Source organism: Xiphias gladius, chromosome 15 (assembly GCF_016859285.1).
Source record: "Xiphias gladius isolate SHS-SW01 ecotype Sanya breed wild chromosome 15, ASM1685928v1, whole genome shotgun sequence".
NCBI classification, from domain to species: domain Eukaryota; kingdom Metazoa; phylum Chordata; class Actinopteri; order Istiophoriformes; family Xiphiidae; genus Xiphias; species Xiphias gladius.
This window is the reverse complement of record NC_053414.1, coordinates 33,528,976-33,548,819: the sequence shown is the minus strand read 5'-3', so window position 1 is coordinate 33,548,819 and position 19,844 is coordinate 33,528,976. Positions and strand designations below refer to the sequence as shown.

General features: G+C 37.6%; 1 protein-coding gene across 1 annotated transcript; it reads left to right on the top strand.

Annotated features, from left to right (window-relative positions):
* The first annotated feature begins 4,732 nt into the window (after positions 1-4,732).
* LOC120800476 (docking protein 3-like) lies at positions 4,733-19,610 on the top strand. The gene is made up of 7 exons (XM_040146605.1): positions 4,733-4,820; positions 5,993-6,071; positions 9,193-9,332; positions 9,419-9,532; positions 9,786-9,855; positions 15,825-15,997; positions 16,165-19,610. Exons 1-7 carry the CDS (start codon positions 4,764-4,766, stop codon positions 17,101-17,103), a joined length of 1,572 nt encoding a protein of 523 aa, XP_040002539.1. The 5' UTR covers positions 4,733-4,763; the 3' UTR covers positions 17,104-19,610.
* The last annotated feature ends 234 nt before the right edge of the window (positions 19,611-19,844 follow it).

The following is a 19,844-nucleotide window of genomic DNA, read 5'->3' as shown; positions in this document are numbered from 1 at the left end:
CATGTCAATGATTCACACAGTGAAGTGGGAGAGGAGGACATTCGGATATTTTAAGGCCACAGGGAAAATTAGGGATGCCTGCGTTCTGCATCAGTGTCATTCATGCCTCTGTCCCTCATCTTCCTCTCACTAATGTGCAAGACAGGAACAGTGGCCAAATTTCCCTGTCCACTGTTCATGCAATCGAGCAATTGTTGCCTTCTGTTCTATCCGCTCCTGGTGCTTCCACAAGTCCTATCTTGCTGTGACACATGTTCCATATACTGCACTTTCACCTGAGGTATGTACACTGAATGAAGTTCTTGTTCTTTTAAGAATATATCAAACATACCTCTATTTGTTGGACGTTTTTCCTGCAACTAATATTTTGTCATCACACATAGTTTTCCATTTGCATGCATTAACAAGAAACTAAACCCGAAAGATGTATTTTGTGATTTGTGTAAATTCTTGCCGTATGGTATTCATCAATTATTTGTAAAATAATTCCCTTAACCATTCAGTAATTCATACCAATGACAGTAATTCAAACATATTTATTTAAAAATTCCAATGACATTACTACATTGACTACACCAGTTCTGTCTTATTGTCCAATCCCAGTCTGAGCATAATTGTGATGGCAATTTTATATGCCAGTCTGAGTCTGAATAAGTGTCTGAGTCACTATTTTGTAAAAGCTACAATAGGAGTCTCAGTGGGCCAGACCTACAGTGGTAACATTTCCCAAGTACTTCCAGTATGGCCAGAGTTTGAATTGAATGCTGTCACATTAATATAAAGACCAGAGCGGCACAAGTTCATACTCAACAGACACACACATACACGCGCACACACACGCACACATATACAAATGTTGGCCTCTCTACAGTTGTGAGGACACTCGTTGACATAATGCATTCCCTTATCCTAACCCTAACCTAAACTTGATTCTAACCTGAACCCTAAAACCAGGTCTGAACCTTCAAACAGGCCTTTCAAGTTGTGAGGACCAGCCAAAATGTCCTCACAATGAGGTTTCATACCAAAATGTATTTGTCCACACAACCATAGAAAGACATGTACACACACACATAGTGGTTGAAAACACAACCACTATGTGTGTTTGTGTGTACAACAATTGTTATGAATACTGAGAGTAGCTTAGTGGTTTTATTGGTTTTCTCTTCTGTCCTTTAAAGTGGTTGTACACTCTGTTGATAGTGATACTGATGCCACTGGATACCAGGGTGTCTTGAGTCTCATCTGGGTGATCCATTTTTAAACTGGGAGCCCAGAGGGGATCAAGAACTATTCAAGAATAACCCATGGCAACTCATTACATCACCTCAAAATCAACTCAAAAGCAATGATACAGCAAACACTGGTTTCTCTACAGTACGTTCGCCGGCTAACCGGTAAACGCCTAGGCAGCAGGCATTCACAGGGTAATGTAGGGCTAATAGCTTCGCTGCATTAATCGCTCACTATCCCTTTTAAATGATAGCCTTCTTTTTCTATATTATGTCACATATAGACATGTATATTGAAACTACGTGTTTCTGATACATGTATGATAGTTTCCATAGTCACCCATATTATACAGTGCCTGCTTTTATACAAGTCTATTGCAAAGTGCATCACAAAATAATGAATCAGGTGCAATCATAAATGTTTGAGGGGAATTCTTGATCATTTTAAAGGTAGAAAAACAGGCAGCACTTCTGATTGCAAATCAACGGATATTCCTTATTAGGTTCTTCATCATAGTTAAAATAGTAATAATAAGTTTGACTTGATTTAAGGAAACAGGAAAAGAGTTTTCTCTCCCTAAAAGTTCTTTTTTTGTATGGAGTGCTGGAATCCCTGTCACTATCTCACAGTTATGCTTAGAAAAATATTAATTCCAATCAACAATAATGCAATAATGGACCTGATGGACGATGATCCTATGGAAACCCCTCCTGTCACCTTTGCTCACCAACAGTGGATGTCATGTCACTGAAGATCCCAGTCTCTTTTGCTCGCATTAGGTCTACCATGGATGACTGCAACTTGTCAGATAGATACTTTACATCACCAAGAACTTTTTAGAATGTTGCTAGGAGCCCAATAAAAGTCAATTCAGTGTGGCTGAGTAGGCCCCTGGCCCCCTCAGACCTCCTCCTTGCTCTCATAGTAAACATCCAGAAGGACATGCAGCTCAGCTGCCATCAAATTACAGCTGGCTTTATACAGGCAGCCTCAGGTAACAGTGCCAACAAGAGCACCTAGGGAGCACATTTGGGTTGCATTTTTCAATTTCTTCTGATGGCATACTGTATGTTTTTGTTTGTAGGTAGGCTCAGTGTGCATTGCTGTCTGCGGCAGTGTCTTTCATGATACTACCACTGAGTCTTCTAAAATCTATTTAATTTAATTTACCATTTTCACAGCTTTAAAGCTGCTTTAATGAATAGTTTTATATCATAATGGATCAGTCGCTTGTAGTGACAAATCCAGAGAATTATCACCAACTCTGCTCCCTGTTCCCTCCAACTGTACGCAGTGTATTAGCATCTTTCAGCTCATTGTTTTGATTTTACTACAATTAAGGTGCTAATTCGTTCATTCTGACCACTCTCATCAGCCTCATTTCCAGCTGTAGCAGTCAACGGTTTTCTGTGAAAAGGCTTGATAAATCAATTGTGCTACTTGCCTAGCACCAAATGGCAAACAGACAAAGTTACAATCCACACTTGGACTCATAACTTCAATATTATTAAAATCCTTGTTATGGCCCTGGCTATATTAGTACTACTAACCTCTAACCTTAAGGAAGTAATTATTTTAGCCCAAACCACAATCTTTTCCTGAACCTAACCAAGTAATTTTTCTGTCTAAAGCTAACCTAACTGTGACCATTATACAGCGTTAACGCTCATGGTTTATTTCACGTTATGAAATAAAATGATTAGCTGATAAACATATTTGACTGTCATTACTATCTACTCTAAGATTGTAATAAATTTATTTTATACATTTAATAGCAGTTAAGTTTTATATAAACAATATGATAACAACTCTCATAAAACATGTAACTTTATGGGAAGGATGACATAAATGTTAAACTAATCTAAATATTCCCTGCTCACATTTGTGTTTTCATGACAGTGACCAAGGAAAAAATAGAATAATGATCAATTTCATCTTGACACTTTGAAAGACAACAGTGACTATAGGAATGCCCTGGTTAAAATTCGGTGTATTTTTCTTCCACACTTTTCCATTGCAAGAGCAGAAAGAGTTTAAACAAAACCAGGAACATTTGTCACAACTCCTTAAAAACATTGCAGTAGCGGTGCATAATGGCTCGATGGCCCCCATTGGACAGATTGCACAGATTTTTTCTTTCTGTAATGGCAGTTCAAGAGTCAAGAGTAGTGTATTCCTCTCGTAACCTTCAGGGTTTGTTAACACTAACCCTAAATATGGAGCCGTAAAAGAGAGAGAGGCTGTCATACCAGTCAGTACACATGTCCTTTTAGAGACTGACACAAATTTATAGCCTTCATGCAATTCAGTCGATTATTTCACCAGATGGATGATGGTCAGTCAATACTACAGGCCAAAACAAATTTCCCTGGAGAAATGGTTTGGCAGTAAACAAATTCTACCACAGTTGTCGTCTCAAAGCTTCTGTCCTTCACCTCAACCAGAAATGTGGGCAAATAAGAGGCATGAAGCGGTTGATTTGGTTTGTATCTTGCATTTTCTTCATAAGCTATTAAATGCCAAATCAAATAATAATAATAATAATTATGATAATAATAATCATTATCATCATCATGATCATCATTCAAAATTAATCTTTTTGCTCATCTCTGCTCTCTATTGTCATATATACAACAGATTTACATACAATAGTTAGTAGAACAGGAAATACCACTTAATACCAAAAGTGATGATAAGGTGTTGCTCTCTAAACATATATGTGCATAAGGTGGACAAAAATTCAAAACAACTTATAATGTAATGCAATCAACACCACAATCTACAGCCAAAAAAAAAAAACTGTCTCCCTTCCTGTTTCCTCAGTTGCTGTTGAGCAGAAATGTGCACAGAAAATAAAAGCATCCTCAGTGAAGCTTGAATTTGGCAGCAGATTTTGTCACTGCATGTAAACCGGGATCCTCATTATATTTAGTGGTGACCTTTCCTCCAGCCAGTTTAATAGCCTGCTGACATTTTGGATAATTCATGCTCAGAAGAAGCATTGCTGATTGTAAAACAAAATATGAACAAAATACCAAGAGCACCTTAATTGTCCATTATACTACATTACATTATGAGGTGTTTATATTTCTGTTCAATAAACTGCAAGTCCTTACTGAGGTTGAGCAAAGAACCTTCAGTTACCTTAAACCCCAGCAACGTGCTGTATCATGATAATTAGGCCTTTTATTGATCATTATTAAGTCCATAGTAGCCTGCAGAATTTCTATGAATAAATTCAAAATCTAACTGTTGATTGCTGTTTAAATATATAAAAATATGTATGTAGGTAAAAATGTATATAGATATCATTATTTAAATGTAAACATTGAATTATTCCTGAACTCTGTGCCCCTCACTTTTGCAATCACGACGGCACCTTTATGTGTGTATGTGTGCATGTGTATCAGGTAAGGATCATATTTCAACAGTGTCTCACTGTGGGCATGCCCCAACCCAAAAGAAAAAGAGAAAGAAAACCTAGTACATCTTTCTTGATCCATCCATACTGAACTGCATTTGCTTCCCAGATGGACTTTTACACCAAAACAGGGAAGGTTTACCTCCAGCCACACAAAACTGGCAAAGTGAGTACGGAGACATCATGATCTATTCTTCTGTTTTTTTAGTGAGTTGTTTTAGTGAGCATTTTAGAGCCAAGGATAGGGTTGGTCATACAGCCTCGCTTCTTACAATGCTTTGTCGTTATTTTGTGTTTAGATTAGATTAAAACAAACATGACTATATCAGCCTCATAGGAAAATTGTCAGAAACCTGACACTACAAAAAACAGTAAATAAGTAGCCAAGTATAGATAATATACTGTTATGCTAGTTTATAATACTACATGGCTCCGTGATTTATGTATTTAACATAAAATAAATATTTTTAAATGTAACACAAGTATTATTTTGCACCAGTCTCATTCAGATTCCACAGTTCACTAAGGGAATGAGACATGAGCCATAGCTTTGGTAAAAAACACTGTCAACTATTCTGTGTGTTGCGCAAATGAACATGTTGAAACACAACACAGTTCCCACACTACACATTCCTGTGCAGTACTGACAGATAGCATGCAGTCATTTGTGTGTGGTATCACTACAGTGGACATTTTACTGAATCTCTGAACTTTAATCTTAATGTCAACCATCACACCTATAAACTAAATTGGTATGGAAATGTTTGGAATACAACGGGGCCATAACAAGTCACTGTTAACTTGCTATAACTTATCAGAATTTAAATGTATTACTTGAAACATGTGGTATATGTCGCATACTTTGAGTAATAACATACATGTTTTAAAAATGTGATTATCATGCTCTAACATGCGTTACTTAACAGCACTGTAAAACATACAAACACAGGCATGCATTCCTTCTTTTATTTGGAATGGAGTGGGCCAGAGGTGTGTGGAGGTTTTTCCATTCTGTCATTCTGTTGCTCCTCTGTACCTTTCTCTTTGGATGACACAGAGAGGATGTAACTAATGTTTACCTCTCTGTGTCACACATGGGAAGACTGAAACTGAGCATCCCATTCATAAGGCAAAGGTTTAGGTTGAGGGTATTGCACGTGTGTAAGGGTGGAAGTAATATAGAGGAGGCGCAGAAGAGTACTGTATGCGGGACTACTATATGTTATGTAGGTACTGTATATTTACATGCTGCAAGCTAGTTACTGACACACTTATTCTGAGCTGTCATAATGAGTTCCTAATTTCTCTGTCATTAGCAATCCGTTTCTCTCTTCTCAGAAATGGAAGCCAGTATGGTTCTCTCTTTTTCCCCCCAGTAGCAGTGGAGTGGGTCGACTGGAGATCCAGAATATGGGAGGTACAGCCATCTTACAGTATCTGCTTCTATCACTATTTGTCCTGGTGTGGTTTTAAAGGAAAGTTCAAGTTTATTGAGTGTTTGGTCTTATTTTGGTAGTTTTGGCCATACATTGTTCTGGGCAAATTAATTACAGTGATGTGGGAACTCAGTGACATGGTTATACTTAAGTCCATTGGGTCATAAACACAAACAGATGATCAAACAAGTTTCAAAGATGCGCTCCTAAATTTCAGGTTAATACTGTTGTATAATGTCTCCTGTGGCTTTGAATGAGTTTTCCAAAGTCTGAAAAATCCCTCATATCATCAGGGTTATTTCAGTTTGGGCTTGAGACTTAACATGTTTTAACAGAAATCTTGTGTTACAAATCGGGGGTGTGGAGTTTAAAAGACAGGCTTTCATCTGGCAGGGTAGGTCTAATGAAAAATGCTATCGAGTTGAATTATGGGAAATGTTGGATCAAATGTTTTTAGAGCTCAACCCATAATATTGACCTAGAGTCGATAGATATCTCAGCCTCTGCTACACTGATTTGTCTCGATTCTTATTTTTAATGTTTCTTTTTTTTTGTCCGTGCCTCCCGACTTTGTGGAAGTGCAGTACTAAATTGTTGGAGTACCCCTTTAAACAAGCCATCACTGTAGCCAGATTATCTATGCCGCTTTATTTTTATTTGAAATTTAGCACCTCTGAAATATTGATAGTAATTCTCCATTGCAGAGAAAAACTGTACAGATGCTAACCATGGTAAATTTGGTAGATCACAGTTATACTAGACTCAGCCTGTTAATTGTGATGGATGTTTAAAATGGAAGGTTTGGGTGAAATTTACTGCTCTCCTTTGTCTTTTTTCTGACTGTTGGTGTTTCATGACCCATCTTAAGTCCTTTTAGAGATGTTGCAGTTGACTTTATTAGTACAATGTTATTAATGATAGCAATCTCCAAAACTACGAAGTTGAAAAATAACCCACTGAATTATCCTTTAATGTAGTTGTTCTCAACCTGGTTGTCGGGACCAATAGAAAGGGTTGCAAGGTAAATTGCAAGATGATTAATAAGACAGAACAGGAGAAATAACACATTTCTGCTCCACAAAATTATGTTGTGTAAAATAAGTTTACTTTTTTTCTTGTGAATTACTTGATAAATTTACTTTTGGTGGTTTGTATAAATATTCAGATAGGACAGAAGGTAGGTCACTTTTTGGATTAATTGATCACATCTGGATGACAAACAATTTGTGGTGATGGGTCCCAAGTAGAGAGTGGTTTGTTTAGAGTGGACACAAGCGAAACAGGTTGGAAAAGATTGCTTTAAAGCAAAACCACAGCTAGTCTTCTTTGGGTACGTGATTAAATGTGAAATTAGATATCTGTTAGTGTAGCTGTTTGGATTTTGGTTGTCATTCCATATAATCTGTACAAGTATGTACATGTTTCAGCTGAAAACTCCATCCAAATATTTTAGTAACATTCTCCTAATGGACCTCCTAAATGCTCTTCATGACCCCAGAAATGTGGTGGGATTATCAGAGGTTGGGTAGAACCGTGATGCTCAAAACTTATAGTCTGTTTAATATCACTTTCTGGGAAGCGAAATATTAAGAAAGAATTCAACTGGCATGAATGGCATTCAACAAATAAACAACAGGACTCAGTAAGACCTGACAGGCCTTTGAGATCCAAACACACCTACCTATCAAGATGAACTACTTAGATGGTTATGAGGGTTCATCTAGGGTAATGTTAAGTCTGTGAAAAATCTTTTTAGACAGTGGTATTGATAAAAAAAAATTTATGTGTGGTGTCTGTGTCCAGAGTCCAAAGTGTAACAGAGTTCAAAGTGTTTTGCTGTGTTTGCCAAGCAGGTGTGTGAAGGTGCAGGAATGTTTGAAGTTGCATGGTTGCAAACCACAAGATTTGTGTTGACTTTGGCTCCCAGAATTAGAAAAATAGATTCAGCAGTATCAGTAAGAAAGAATGTTTTGAAATAACGAAATTATGGTGTACTTAAATATTCACTTCAGTCACAGTCATAGTATTTAGGTCAGGTCCCATTAGTCATTCTCTCTTATTTCAGTGCTTAAAGAACCATACAAAGAGTAAATCTATAGTAAATAACATGGCAGAGCACTGTAAGAGTGCAGTTTTGTATATGCTGAACAAGTGTGTTTCACTAATTGCAAAACCCCAGTTATTGATGTTAGAGCAGGTTATTTGAAAATCTGAAGAAGCAAAATAACTAATGTCCAAAATACTAAAGACATCCCACTAACATGATTTTTTCCCATGTGTGCAGTATTTATCTATATGTATCTGTATCTGTATGTATCTTTACTTTGTTGCCTGGAATTTACGTATCCACATAACTAAACTGCAAATATGTTTTGTAAGAAACGTAATCAATGGCTGGATTATATTCAGAGGTACGGTATTTATTGAAGAACATAAAAATGCATATTCTTTGTTGGCATGTGTACACCTGTGATGCTTCCACATACAGAAGATGAGCTGGTCTATGAGTCAAAATAATGCTTAACTACTTATAATATTGAAAATAAGTTGACACACCAAGCTGTAAAAATGCTGTTCATTGGCCTTCCCTCAACAGATATCCCTATTTATCCCAGTGTTTTTAGAGGTTAGGGTTACTTCCATTATTTCAGAGCAAAATGTGCCATATGGCCTCCACATACACATACAGTATAACTTTTTTCTTAGTATAAAACACTTGGATTAAACCTGGGTTTCTTTTAAGGCTTCTTGCTCCATTTCTCATCCAGCCGAAATACTACTCACATCTCCTATTTATCATCATCACATGTGGCTATTCACCATTCAGGAAAAGCATGTTGCCTCCAGCAGTTTCTCCACCCTGAGAGGGTTTGTGCAGTCTTAGACAATATTTTGTCTGTTGGAAATGGGCTTGTCAATATGCAGAGAATATGACTGTTTTAAGTAAGTTTGCCAAATAGCTTGGTAAGGTTGGGGTAATTTGCCCCATGTTTTTGAGAGTATGTATGATCTAAACCAGTTGAATAAGATAAACTCTCTGCTGATGGGTTTGTAGTTGAACTCAACAAGCCTGTCATTGTCTGTCTGTCATGTATCCTCCAGGAGGTGGTGCAGAGGGTGATCATGGCACTGGGCTCAGGAGACACCACCAGCCTCTTGGGGACAGGAAGTTGAAGGTGGTCCGACAATCCGAGCTGATCAGTGTCCTCAGACTCCCTCCAAACGCTGAGGCTTGTCCCATGGTGAGCTTGTCTGGTTGTTCATAGTCTTTCCATGTATCAGTTATGGTTAAATAAATACTACAGGCTGCCATTTGTGCTGCTTACAGGAGAACATGTCAGCTTTTTGTGTGGAGACACAGGATAGAACAATGGTGTTTGCTGCACTCAAAGACGACTGTGTTGACTGGGTAGAAAAACTGTGTCACAGTATGTTTCAGCAGGTGAGAGGAAACAAACATTTCATAAATTGTGTTAACTTTTAGTGCCTTGATAATTGTTTTGAAGATTAGTTAGTACCTTGAGAAATATTATTCCAGGCAAAACAGACCATAAGTAGGCAGCATGCCAGTTTTGCAGCTACAATATAAATCGATTTGTATACAATGCCTGGTCTGCATGCATTGCCTTCTAATTTGATTTAATAACTCCAACTGTGCTTTCCTGTCCCCTCTTTGCTCTCTGTCATTCTCTCAGAGAGGAGGGGGCTCAGGGTCTAATCAGCTTCATATGGAGGAAAACCAGATATATGCCTCAGCAGATGAAGGTAAATCTTCTGTTCCTTTGCTTTTATCATCTCCTCTTTTTTTCCACCATTTTTTACTTTCTGTATTTCATTATTTCCACAACCTTCCTTTATCAAACTGGCACCAGTTCTCCTTCTATTAATGTAACAACTACTTTACAGCCCTATTTGAAATGATTGGCACCCCTGAATTTTAAGTACAGAATTTAGAATATCTTCAGAAATAAATGCAAATGAACCAGTTTTGTGTAATCAGAATATTTAACAAAATATCCAAAGTTACTGAACAAGAACAACACAAAAAATGCTTTCATATAGTGATATATAAAATACAGACATAAAATGTACACTTGACCCAATTATTGGCACCCTTTTAATTAATTAAATTAGTTCATCAAACAAAATAAAAAACAAATACAACTCACCTGTGCTTAGTTTCCAGTGTTCATATGACCTGAATTAACCAGTGAATGATAGTTTTACTGCATCAAAGGGGCTGATTTCTTTTTCAGAATGGTGAAAACATGATAGCTGTCTGAGAGCATCAGAAGTGCTATTATCAAAAACTAAAACAATTCCAAAGGCTACAAGGCAATCGCCAAAGATCTTGAAATCCCTGTTTCAACAGCTCATAATGTTATCAAGAAGTTTCACAGTCATAAAACTGTTAAGAAGCTTCTAGGACGTTGTGCTAAGAAGAAAGTCATGAGAGATGTGATGGGAAAAGTGCGGAAAAAACACTACACTACAACCACACATGTTCTGGACAGATGAAACCAAAGTAGAACTCTTTGCGAATGCAGTGTTCTATCATGCTGTGGGGTTGCTTTGCTGCCTCTGTTACTGCAGGCATTGAATGTATCACAAGAATGATGAAATCAGAAGATTGCCAAGGCATGTTTGTCGGAAATGTGTTACCCAGTGTCAGAAAACTAGGTTTGAGGCGAAGGCCTTGGGTCTTTCAGCAGGATACTGACCCAAAGCACAGATCTAGCAACACAAAAGAGCTAAAATCTGCCACTGCAAAAAGGACTCCTGCAATCTTAAAAGTGCTTGAATACATAGCAATGAAACAGTGGCAGAAACTACCAGCGGACAGCTGCAAGAAGCTTCTACAAGGCTACAATAAACGTTTAGAGGCTGTTATTGTTGCTAATGGTTCTTCAACCAAATATTAGTGAAGGGTGCTAATAATTGCATTTCGGGTAAATTTTGCGTTTGTATTATTTCACAATTATACAATATATATATATATATATTTAATTTTCTTTTGTTCAGTAACTTTGGACATTTTATTAAAATATTGTGATTATACAAAATTGATTAATTTCCATTTATTTCTGAAAATATTCTAAATTGTAGACTTAAAATTCAGGGGTGCCAATAATTTCAACCAGGACTGTACATTTTATGAAAATGGTTATTACCTGCACTTAACACAAAGTTGTCTTGCCTGAAGGGGTTAGAGAATCCATATGGTTATCCATATTTTGGTAAACATTTAAGTATCTATGATACACTGAGCAAATGATAGACAGCAGGAATGTAGATTATGTCACAGGAGGTGTTTGAGAATTTTTTTATGGATGCCTAGTTGTGGGTCATCGGTGAAATCTATTGTAACTTCAATTCAATTCAATTCAATTTTATTTACATAGCGCCAAGTCATAACAGAGGTTATCTCAGGGCACTTTTCATGTAGAGCAGGTCTAGACCATAATCTTTATAGTTATATTTACAGAGACCCAGCATTCCCCCATGAGCAAGCACTTGGCGACAGCGACAAGGAACAACTCCCTTTAACAGGTAGAAACCTTGGACAGAACCCGGCTTATGGTGGGCGGCCGTCTGCCCCGACCGGCTGGGTTGGGAGAGAAAGAGAGGGAGAGAGATGGAGAAAAGAGAAAAGGAGGGGGGGCAACATAGCACAGTAGACGTATAAAATAAAGATGTGAAAAAATAATGAGACTAAAAATTAAACTAATAGTCACAATAATAGGGTAAATAATAATACTTATAAAACTAAATAATAATATTAGTTATTATTATAATAAATAACAATAGATGATAATCATGATACTTGAAGCAGTGGGGGCAGTAGGTGGTTTACTGTCACAGATCCAGACTCTGCAGCGCCAGGGGGAGAAATACCTGCAGATAGTGACAGGAGGAGAGAGAAGAGAGATGAAAAAGAACAAAAACTACCGGAGAGAGAAGAAGTCAAGCTAGTAACCAGAATTTGATGGGATACGAATGTGTACAAATGGCAAGGAAGAGGAGGAGAGAGGAGCTAAGTGCATCATGGGAAGTCACCCGGCAGTCTAAGCCTATAGCAGCATAACTAGGGGATGTATCAAGCCAAGCTTGCACCAGTCCTGACTATAAGCTATATAAAAAAGGAAGGTTTAAGCCTACTCTTAAATGCGGAGAGGGTGTCTGCCTCCCAGACCCAAAATGGAAGATGGTTCCACAGTAAAGGAGCCTGATAACTGAAGGCTCTGCCTCCCATTCTAGTTTTGGAAACTCTAGGAACCACAAGCAAGCCTGCATTCTGGGAGCTCAGTATTGTACTGGGGTAATAGGGTACTATGAGCTCTTTAAGATATTATATGATGCCAGACCATTTAGGGCTTTGTAGATGAGGAGAAGGATTTTAAATTCTATGCTGGATTTTACAGGGAGCCAATGCAGAGAAGCTAACACATGAGAAATGTGATCTCTTTTCATAGTTCCTGTCAGTACTCACGCTGCAGCGTTTTGGATCAGTTGGACAGTATTTAAAGATTTGTTGGGACAGCCTGATAATAAGTAGTTGCAAAAATCCAGCCTAGAAGTAACAAAAGCATGGACTTGGTTTTCTGCGTCTCTTTGAGAAAGGATGTGACGGATTTGTGCAATGTTACATAGGTGAAAAAAGTCAGAGCTAGAAGTTTGTTTTATGTGGGAGTTAAAGGACATATCCTGATCAAAGAGAACTCCAAGATTCCTGGCAGTGGTGCTGGAGGCCAGGGCAAAGCCATCCAGAGTAACTTTATCATTAGATAATGTGTTTCTGAGGTGTTGCGGGTCATAACTTCAGTTTTGTGTGAGTTTAACAGCAGAAAGTTGCTGGTCATCCAGGTCTTTATGTCCTTAAGGCAAGCTTGAAGTTTAGCTAACTGATTGGTTTCACCAGGCTTCATTGACAAGGACAATTTTGTATCATCAGCATAGCAATGGACGTTTATGGAGTGTTTCCTAATAATATTGCCTAAAGTAAGCATGTATAAGGTGAATAGAACTGGTCCAAGCACAGAACCTTGTGGAACTCCGTGACAAACTTTTGAGTATATGGAGAATTTATTGTTAATGTGCACAAACTGAAATCAATCTGATAAATAGGACCTAAATCAGCTTAGAGCGGTTCCTTTAATGCAAATTAAATGTTTCAGTCTCTCTAGTAGGATATGATGGTCAATGGTATCAAATGCAGCACTAAGGTCTAACAAGACAAGTACAGAGACAAGTCCTTTGTCCGATGCAGTAAGAAGGTCAATTTTAACATTCACCAGTGCTGTCTCTGTGCTATGATGCACTCTAAATCCTGACTGGAAATCCTCAACTAAACTATTATCATGTAAAAAGTCACACAACTGGTTGGCGACAGCTTTCTCAAGGATCTCACAGAGAAAGGGAAAGTTAGATATAGATATAGTTGACTAAGACATATGGATCAAGAGTAAGTTTTTTAAGAAGAGTTTTAATTACAGCTGTTTTAAAGGACTGCGGTATATAGCCTTTTAATAAAGACATATTGATTATATCTAGTAAAGAGGTGCCAACTAAGGGTATAACTTCCTTAAGCAGCCTAGTTGGGATGGGGTCTAAGAGACAAGTTGATGGTTTAGATGAAGACATTGTTTAAGTTAATTGGTGAAGGTCAATGGGAGAAAAACTAAATCTAAATATAGATCAGGTTTTAAAGCTGTTTCTAAGGTGTCTGTGTTTTAAGATAAATTGGAGCCGGTTAGGGGCAGGAGGTGGTAGATTTTGTCTCTAATAGTTAGAATTTTTTCATTAAAGAAACTCATGAAATCGTCACTACTGAGAGCTATAGGAATACATGGATCAATGGAGTTATGAGTCTCCATCAACCTGGCTACAGTGCTGAAAAGAAACCGAGGGTTGTTTTTATTTTCCTCTATTCCTCTATGAGTGATAGGCTGCTCTGGCATTACAGAGGGCCTTCCTATATGTTTTAAGACTATCATGCCAGGCTAAGTGGGATTCTTCCATTTTGGTCATATCCTTTCAGGTTTTCGCATGGTTTGCTTTAATTTATGGGTTTGGGAGGTAAACCATGGAGCTAACCTCCTTTGTTTTATTAGCTTATTTTTTTAGAGGGGCAGTAGAGTCGAATGTCATTCTCATTGAGCCTGCAGCACTATCAACAAGATGGTCAATTTGGGAGGGACTAAAGTTAGCATAGGAGTCCTCTTTTATATTGTAACATGGCAGTGAATTAAGTATTGATGGAATCAGCTACAGCACTATCAGATAGACATCTAGAAAAAGACATTTCTGCCTAATAGTGTTTAGTCCAGTAACAGGAATTCAAAAGATATTAAATAATGGTCTGATAAAAGAGGATTCTATAGAAAGAATATTAACTGTTCGATTTCGATGCAATAAGTCAGAAAGAGGTCCAAGGTGTCGTTAAAACAGTGAGTGGGTTTATTTATGCCCTGAGCGAAGCCAATTCAGTCTAATAATGAGATAAACACAGTTCTAAGGCTCATTATCAACATCCAAATGAATATTAAAATCACCTGCTATAATTACTTTATCTGTACCAAAGACTAAACTTGATAAAAACTCTGAGAATTCAGATAGAAATTCAGAGTATGGACCAGGAGCACGGTACAATATAACAAATAGAATAGGCTTTAAAGTTTTCCATGATGGACGTGTAAGACTAAGAACCAGGCTTTACATTTAGATATAATTGAGTTTAGGTTTAGGGTTGATTATTAGGCTTGAGTTAAAAATGGCTGCAACTCCACCTCTTCAGCTGGTGCCTCGAGGAATGTGAGTAATGTGGATCCGAGCTGAATACAACAGCCATCCTCGTCAAAGGAGAAACTTACACTTTCAAACCTACAGCTAGTGTGTGTTTGATAATCAAAACAGGTTTCAATGAAGTATTCTATTTAACTACATCTTGTGTGCAAAGTGGACAGTTTGACCTGATAGTGGTAATAGAGAAAAGCCCATTGAGAGACCAAAAACGTAGGATTTATTCTTTGGGTAATGACTACCTTCAACAAATCACACAGTAAACAGTCATGTTCTGGATCAGTATATTTAACTCCTAAACAAGACACTACTGAACAACATTTTCCTTTGTGGCTCGCAATTTGGGGCTTGAGGGAAACTTAGATGTAAACAGACAAAGTTAAGTTTGCATTCAGTTTCTCACCAAAATGCATTGTGTGCATCCTTAAGAGATGATCTTTGAAAGACTTTGAAACCTACATTGTTTACATCCATGTTTGCTCACTAGATGTCCTCTTCTTTCATGCATTTTTTGGGGGTATTGCTAAGTTTGTTGGCACATCACTGCTACCAGCTGTGAAACCAGCAACCATTGTACATCCTAGTGCACCTACAGAAGACAGAAGCAAAACTAGACCCCATCTTAAAAACTTGGCTCCATAGTGCTACTAGTTGTTAAATACTCTGCAGGGAAACTTTACATGGGAGAAAAAAGATTACATTGAAAGTCGAAGCATTACATCACTTAACTATAGCTATGCAGCCTTACTGTCTTAACGTCTAAACTTTAGTTGTTAATTCCTGAATTTTTAAGGATCCTTTTGTTAAATGATTATGTTAAATGACACTTTCTTTAATAGTATTTTAAGAGGATCAAATAGTGTTCAATTTTATCAAACTGATTTTTTATTTATTGAAATAGTAATTACGGAGAATATTCTCTTCCTTCCCTACAGCCTCAGAGTTCTGGGTTGTGGTTCAGAGGACGGATGCAGCAACACGTTGTGGACTGCAGGGGTCCTACCGGCTGCAGGTGGGACAAGAAGCACTGCTGCTGAGAGAAACACAGAAGAAGAACATTGTTACAGAATGGCCATATGAACTGCTGAGGCGATATGGAAAAGATAAGGTAGGTTTTCAATCTCAATTTCTCCTTTAACTGCTCATACATTGTCTGTTAACACTAAAGTTTCACAAGAGTATGCATTATTACAAGAGTGTTGCATGGTATTGCTTTTCATAGAATTGTTGGTTACATGAACATGCTTTATGTGCTTCTTTGTGTTTTCATACCAGCTTGCTTTAACCATTGAAGCAGGCAGACGCTGTGACTCTGGTCCTGGAATATTCACCTTTGAGACACAGCAGGCTGAGAAATTATTCTCCCTGATTCAGAGTACCATCAAACAGAAGACTTCAACGGTTATTTCAGGTAACCAAAACCAAGAGGGAGAGAAAGTCATTGTAACCAACAGACATACTCGTTCCCCTCTCCTCAAAATACCTGATATGACCAGTATAGCTGCCATTCTTGAGAACAACCTGACGACGGATGGGAGGAAATGTACTGGTTTAGAAGACAGTGCACATATTCAAGAAGATTTGGTTGTTCAGTCAGAATGTGTATCAGCGCAGCCTGCTCCTATCACCCTCATGCCTCTCCCATTGGTCCCCACACACGACAACCCCTCTGGAGGTCATTATAGAGGCCAGTCAGATGTTGTATATGCTGACCCAGCTGACTGCATCCATTCTGTTCCAAAACTACAACCGTCCACAGCTCTGTATGTAGACCCTGCAAGTGTTCTTCCACTCAAACCCCCCAGTTCAAGAGAACCTGTTATCCCCCTTTCTAATTCCTCCACTACACATCCCTGCTTTGACATTGACCCCCCAGATTCAGTCTACTCAGAGGTGTATGACAAAGTCAGTCCAGTCCAGAGTGAACAAGCTGTCATTCAGAGCAAAGGAAAAACAAAGTGTTTTGTAGATGATGAGCCCATTTATACTGAGCCCATGAATGAGAATGAAGAGGTGTCCCATAAAAATGAAAGCAAACCCGACCCATTTGCCGACCTTTATGCTAAAATCTGCAAGACAGCACCATCATCTAGTCCCTCTACATCTTCTTCCTGCTCTGTTCCCTCTTTCTCCGTTACTGGCGATACAACCACAACAAAAGACACAGACCAATCTCTTGATGATGTCATCTATGAAAACCTGGGCATCATTTAGTGACTTAATATCAAAATACCAAACCCAAATCCATGTATGGTCTGACATCTATTTTATCTATCATTTAAAAAGATGGCTAGAAATGTGGGAGTTTATTGAGAAACACTCAAATACTAGCACTTCTCCTGTGCTTTCATCTATTTGTTCAATAAATGCGACCATCTATTTTAAAAATAAACAAGTTGGGAATGAAGTAAAACATGACCCACTAAACTAGTGGCATAAACTATAAGCATATGCCTATAGCCTATGACATTTTGTGCCCATACTGTATGTTGCATATCCCTATAATAATTTGTCTTTCATGAAATTACCACACAGAACTGTGGGGCCAGATAGTATTCCATCTTAAAAAAATGTACAAATTGCACATACAGTGGGAGAAATGGGGGGTTTATGGGGACCCAACAGCTCATTTTACCCTGAGGCCCACTATCAGGTTAATCCAGCCATGTATCCATATAGGATGTGTTGCAGTTTGGTGCTATAAGGGTCTGAATAGACATCAGAGCAAGGCTTGTCTGTACTGCTCTCAGAAGAGTAACAAAAATAGAGCCTTTGTGATAAAGACTCATTGGCAGACCTCTTATTACACTAAAGCTACATTTGTAGATTTGGAGAAATTAACTAAGGTGATAAGACATCCTGATTAACTCAAGATAGTCTTAATCTGCAAGTATTTTGTGAATATTAACTCAAAAAATAAAGCGACAAGATCACATTTTTAGGCTGAATGGCTGAAATTAAGGCTTTTATACACAGTGATATATGATGACCTAATGTTGACAGTATCAAATTGTTAAATGCATGTTTGTACGTTTGCTTACAATGTTGTTCAACACTCAGAATCTTTACTGCAAAAATATCACAACATATATAACATATCATAATTATGTTACATAGAGTCTGTTACATAGGTCAGATTTTTTAAATTAAATTATCCATACGTGTTCCCATATTTTCTGAACACAGTAGGTTGTACCACTAACACATATCACACATCCCTTTTTTAAAATAGATATACATTTTAATTTTAACTACACAACTTCATATTGTGTAGATCAGAATCATTTCACATGGATCAACCCAATACTTTATTGAGTAGTATATAATTAAGACACAACGTGGAAGTTTCGAGTCGTTGACAAATCCTCATCATCTCATAGTTCTCAGTAATATCAGAGTATTTTAAGGTCTCTACAACAGAACTTACCACTGGTTTGGTTTTCATGTGTTTCTACCATGCACTGATATTTTTGGTCTTGCATGTACAGTTAAACCATTTTTCATTGTAAGACAACATTTTATAATTTAGCATGTCTTAAAGAGTATTTTTGTCATCATTACTGTGGATGTTACTGTATGTCAATCTGCATGTCCAACATATTTCATTTACACTAAATATTGACAGACCAAATGCTTTTGCTTGTATTCTTGTAGACTTATACATGGCACAATACTTGTTGTTAGACACTTTTAGAGGTGTATAGTAATTCCTTTATATTTGCCACTTGATTTTTTCAAGGGATTATGAGCTCACTTGGAAATGAGAATAGCTTTAGTATTAAAGTGGAGCTACAATATGGTTATGCACATTAAGAGGAATATTTACTCAACCTATGCAGTGGTGCTATTATGTCAGCACATGAAAAAAGTCTGATCTGTTGCCAGTGCCAATAGCCAGGATATTTTAGCACACCACATTAATATGTAAAGGAGCAGCACTGTGAAGGAACAAACACTGGGGAGGTGACCACTCAGTAGACAACTCTGACTGTTTTTGTTAGCTGTGCAGCATCTTTTTACTTTGAAAGGAGGGGGGGCTTGGTATTATGTGCCATTTACAAGTGCCAGATTGTTATGCAGGCATCGTGCCAAATTACTTTGTACTTTGGCACCTGTTGCAGCATTTGAATGTAATTATAAATTGTATCCCTCACATGGATTAGGTATTCTCTAAGAATATGCAACCTATGTGGACCTTTACCATTGGTTTCTTAAAATTCAGACTGGCTGGTTTGAATTTTTCTGAAGGTGCTTGTTTTTTCCACACACAACAATCTCTAAAGTTAACTCAGAATGGTGCCAAAAACTTCAGTGCATATATGCAGCAGAATTACAGGAGTTTTTCACAGTATAACGTCTACGGTAAACAGCTGTTTCCATAGATCTTTTACTATCTAGTTTAAATTTTAGTACATTTCATTTTCATCAATACACAATTTTTGTACATTATTCAATGAACTGTTATGATTTCACTCACAATAATCTAAATTATTTTGAGTATTTTAAGGAAAATATGTTGATTTGGGTTGCTCACGAAATGGGGCTGTTTAACCTAATTAATTTAGGTCTATATCAGGGCATTGGCAGCATTACAGAATAATCCGCTCGAAGTGCAAACACTGTAGGGTACCTGTGTACAAGTTCCTGACTGGCATTTTCAATAAATTTCCTTATGAATGTGGCCTCAGAGCAGCATTTGACTCTACTGTGAAAGTTCATGTTCACACTGTTGCACCTGTATTTAATGTTGTTGAGTTCTGCTCTGTTGGAAAGATGGAGCTACAATACAGCTTTAGAACTGTGATTAGGCGTCTTATTTATCACTACACACACCAAAAAACCACATCCTCTGGGAAACATGTATATAGTTTTTTGTGATTTAAAGCTGCACCTTTTGAATAAGTAAGTATATTAATCCATTGCCTGAGATGAAAGAGATGTTAAATTCTCCTACC

Coding starts and splice junctions, on each gene's coding strand:
- LOC120800476 (XM_040146605.1), top strand. CDS start 4,764: ATGGACTTTTACACCAAAACAGGGAAGGTTTACCTCCAGCCACACAAA. Junction 6,072..9,192: donor GGAGATCCAGAATATGGGAG/GTACAGCCATCT, acceptor TGTATCCTCCAG/GAGGTGGTGCAGAGGGTGAT. Junction 9,533..9,785: donor GTCACAGTATGTTTCAGCAG/GTGAGAGGAAAC, acceptor TCATTCTCTCAG/AGAGGAGGGGGCTCAGGGTC.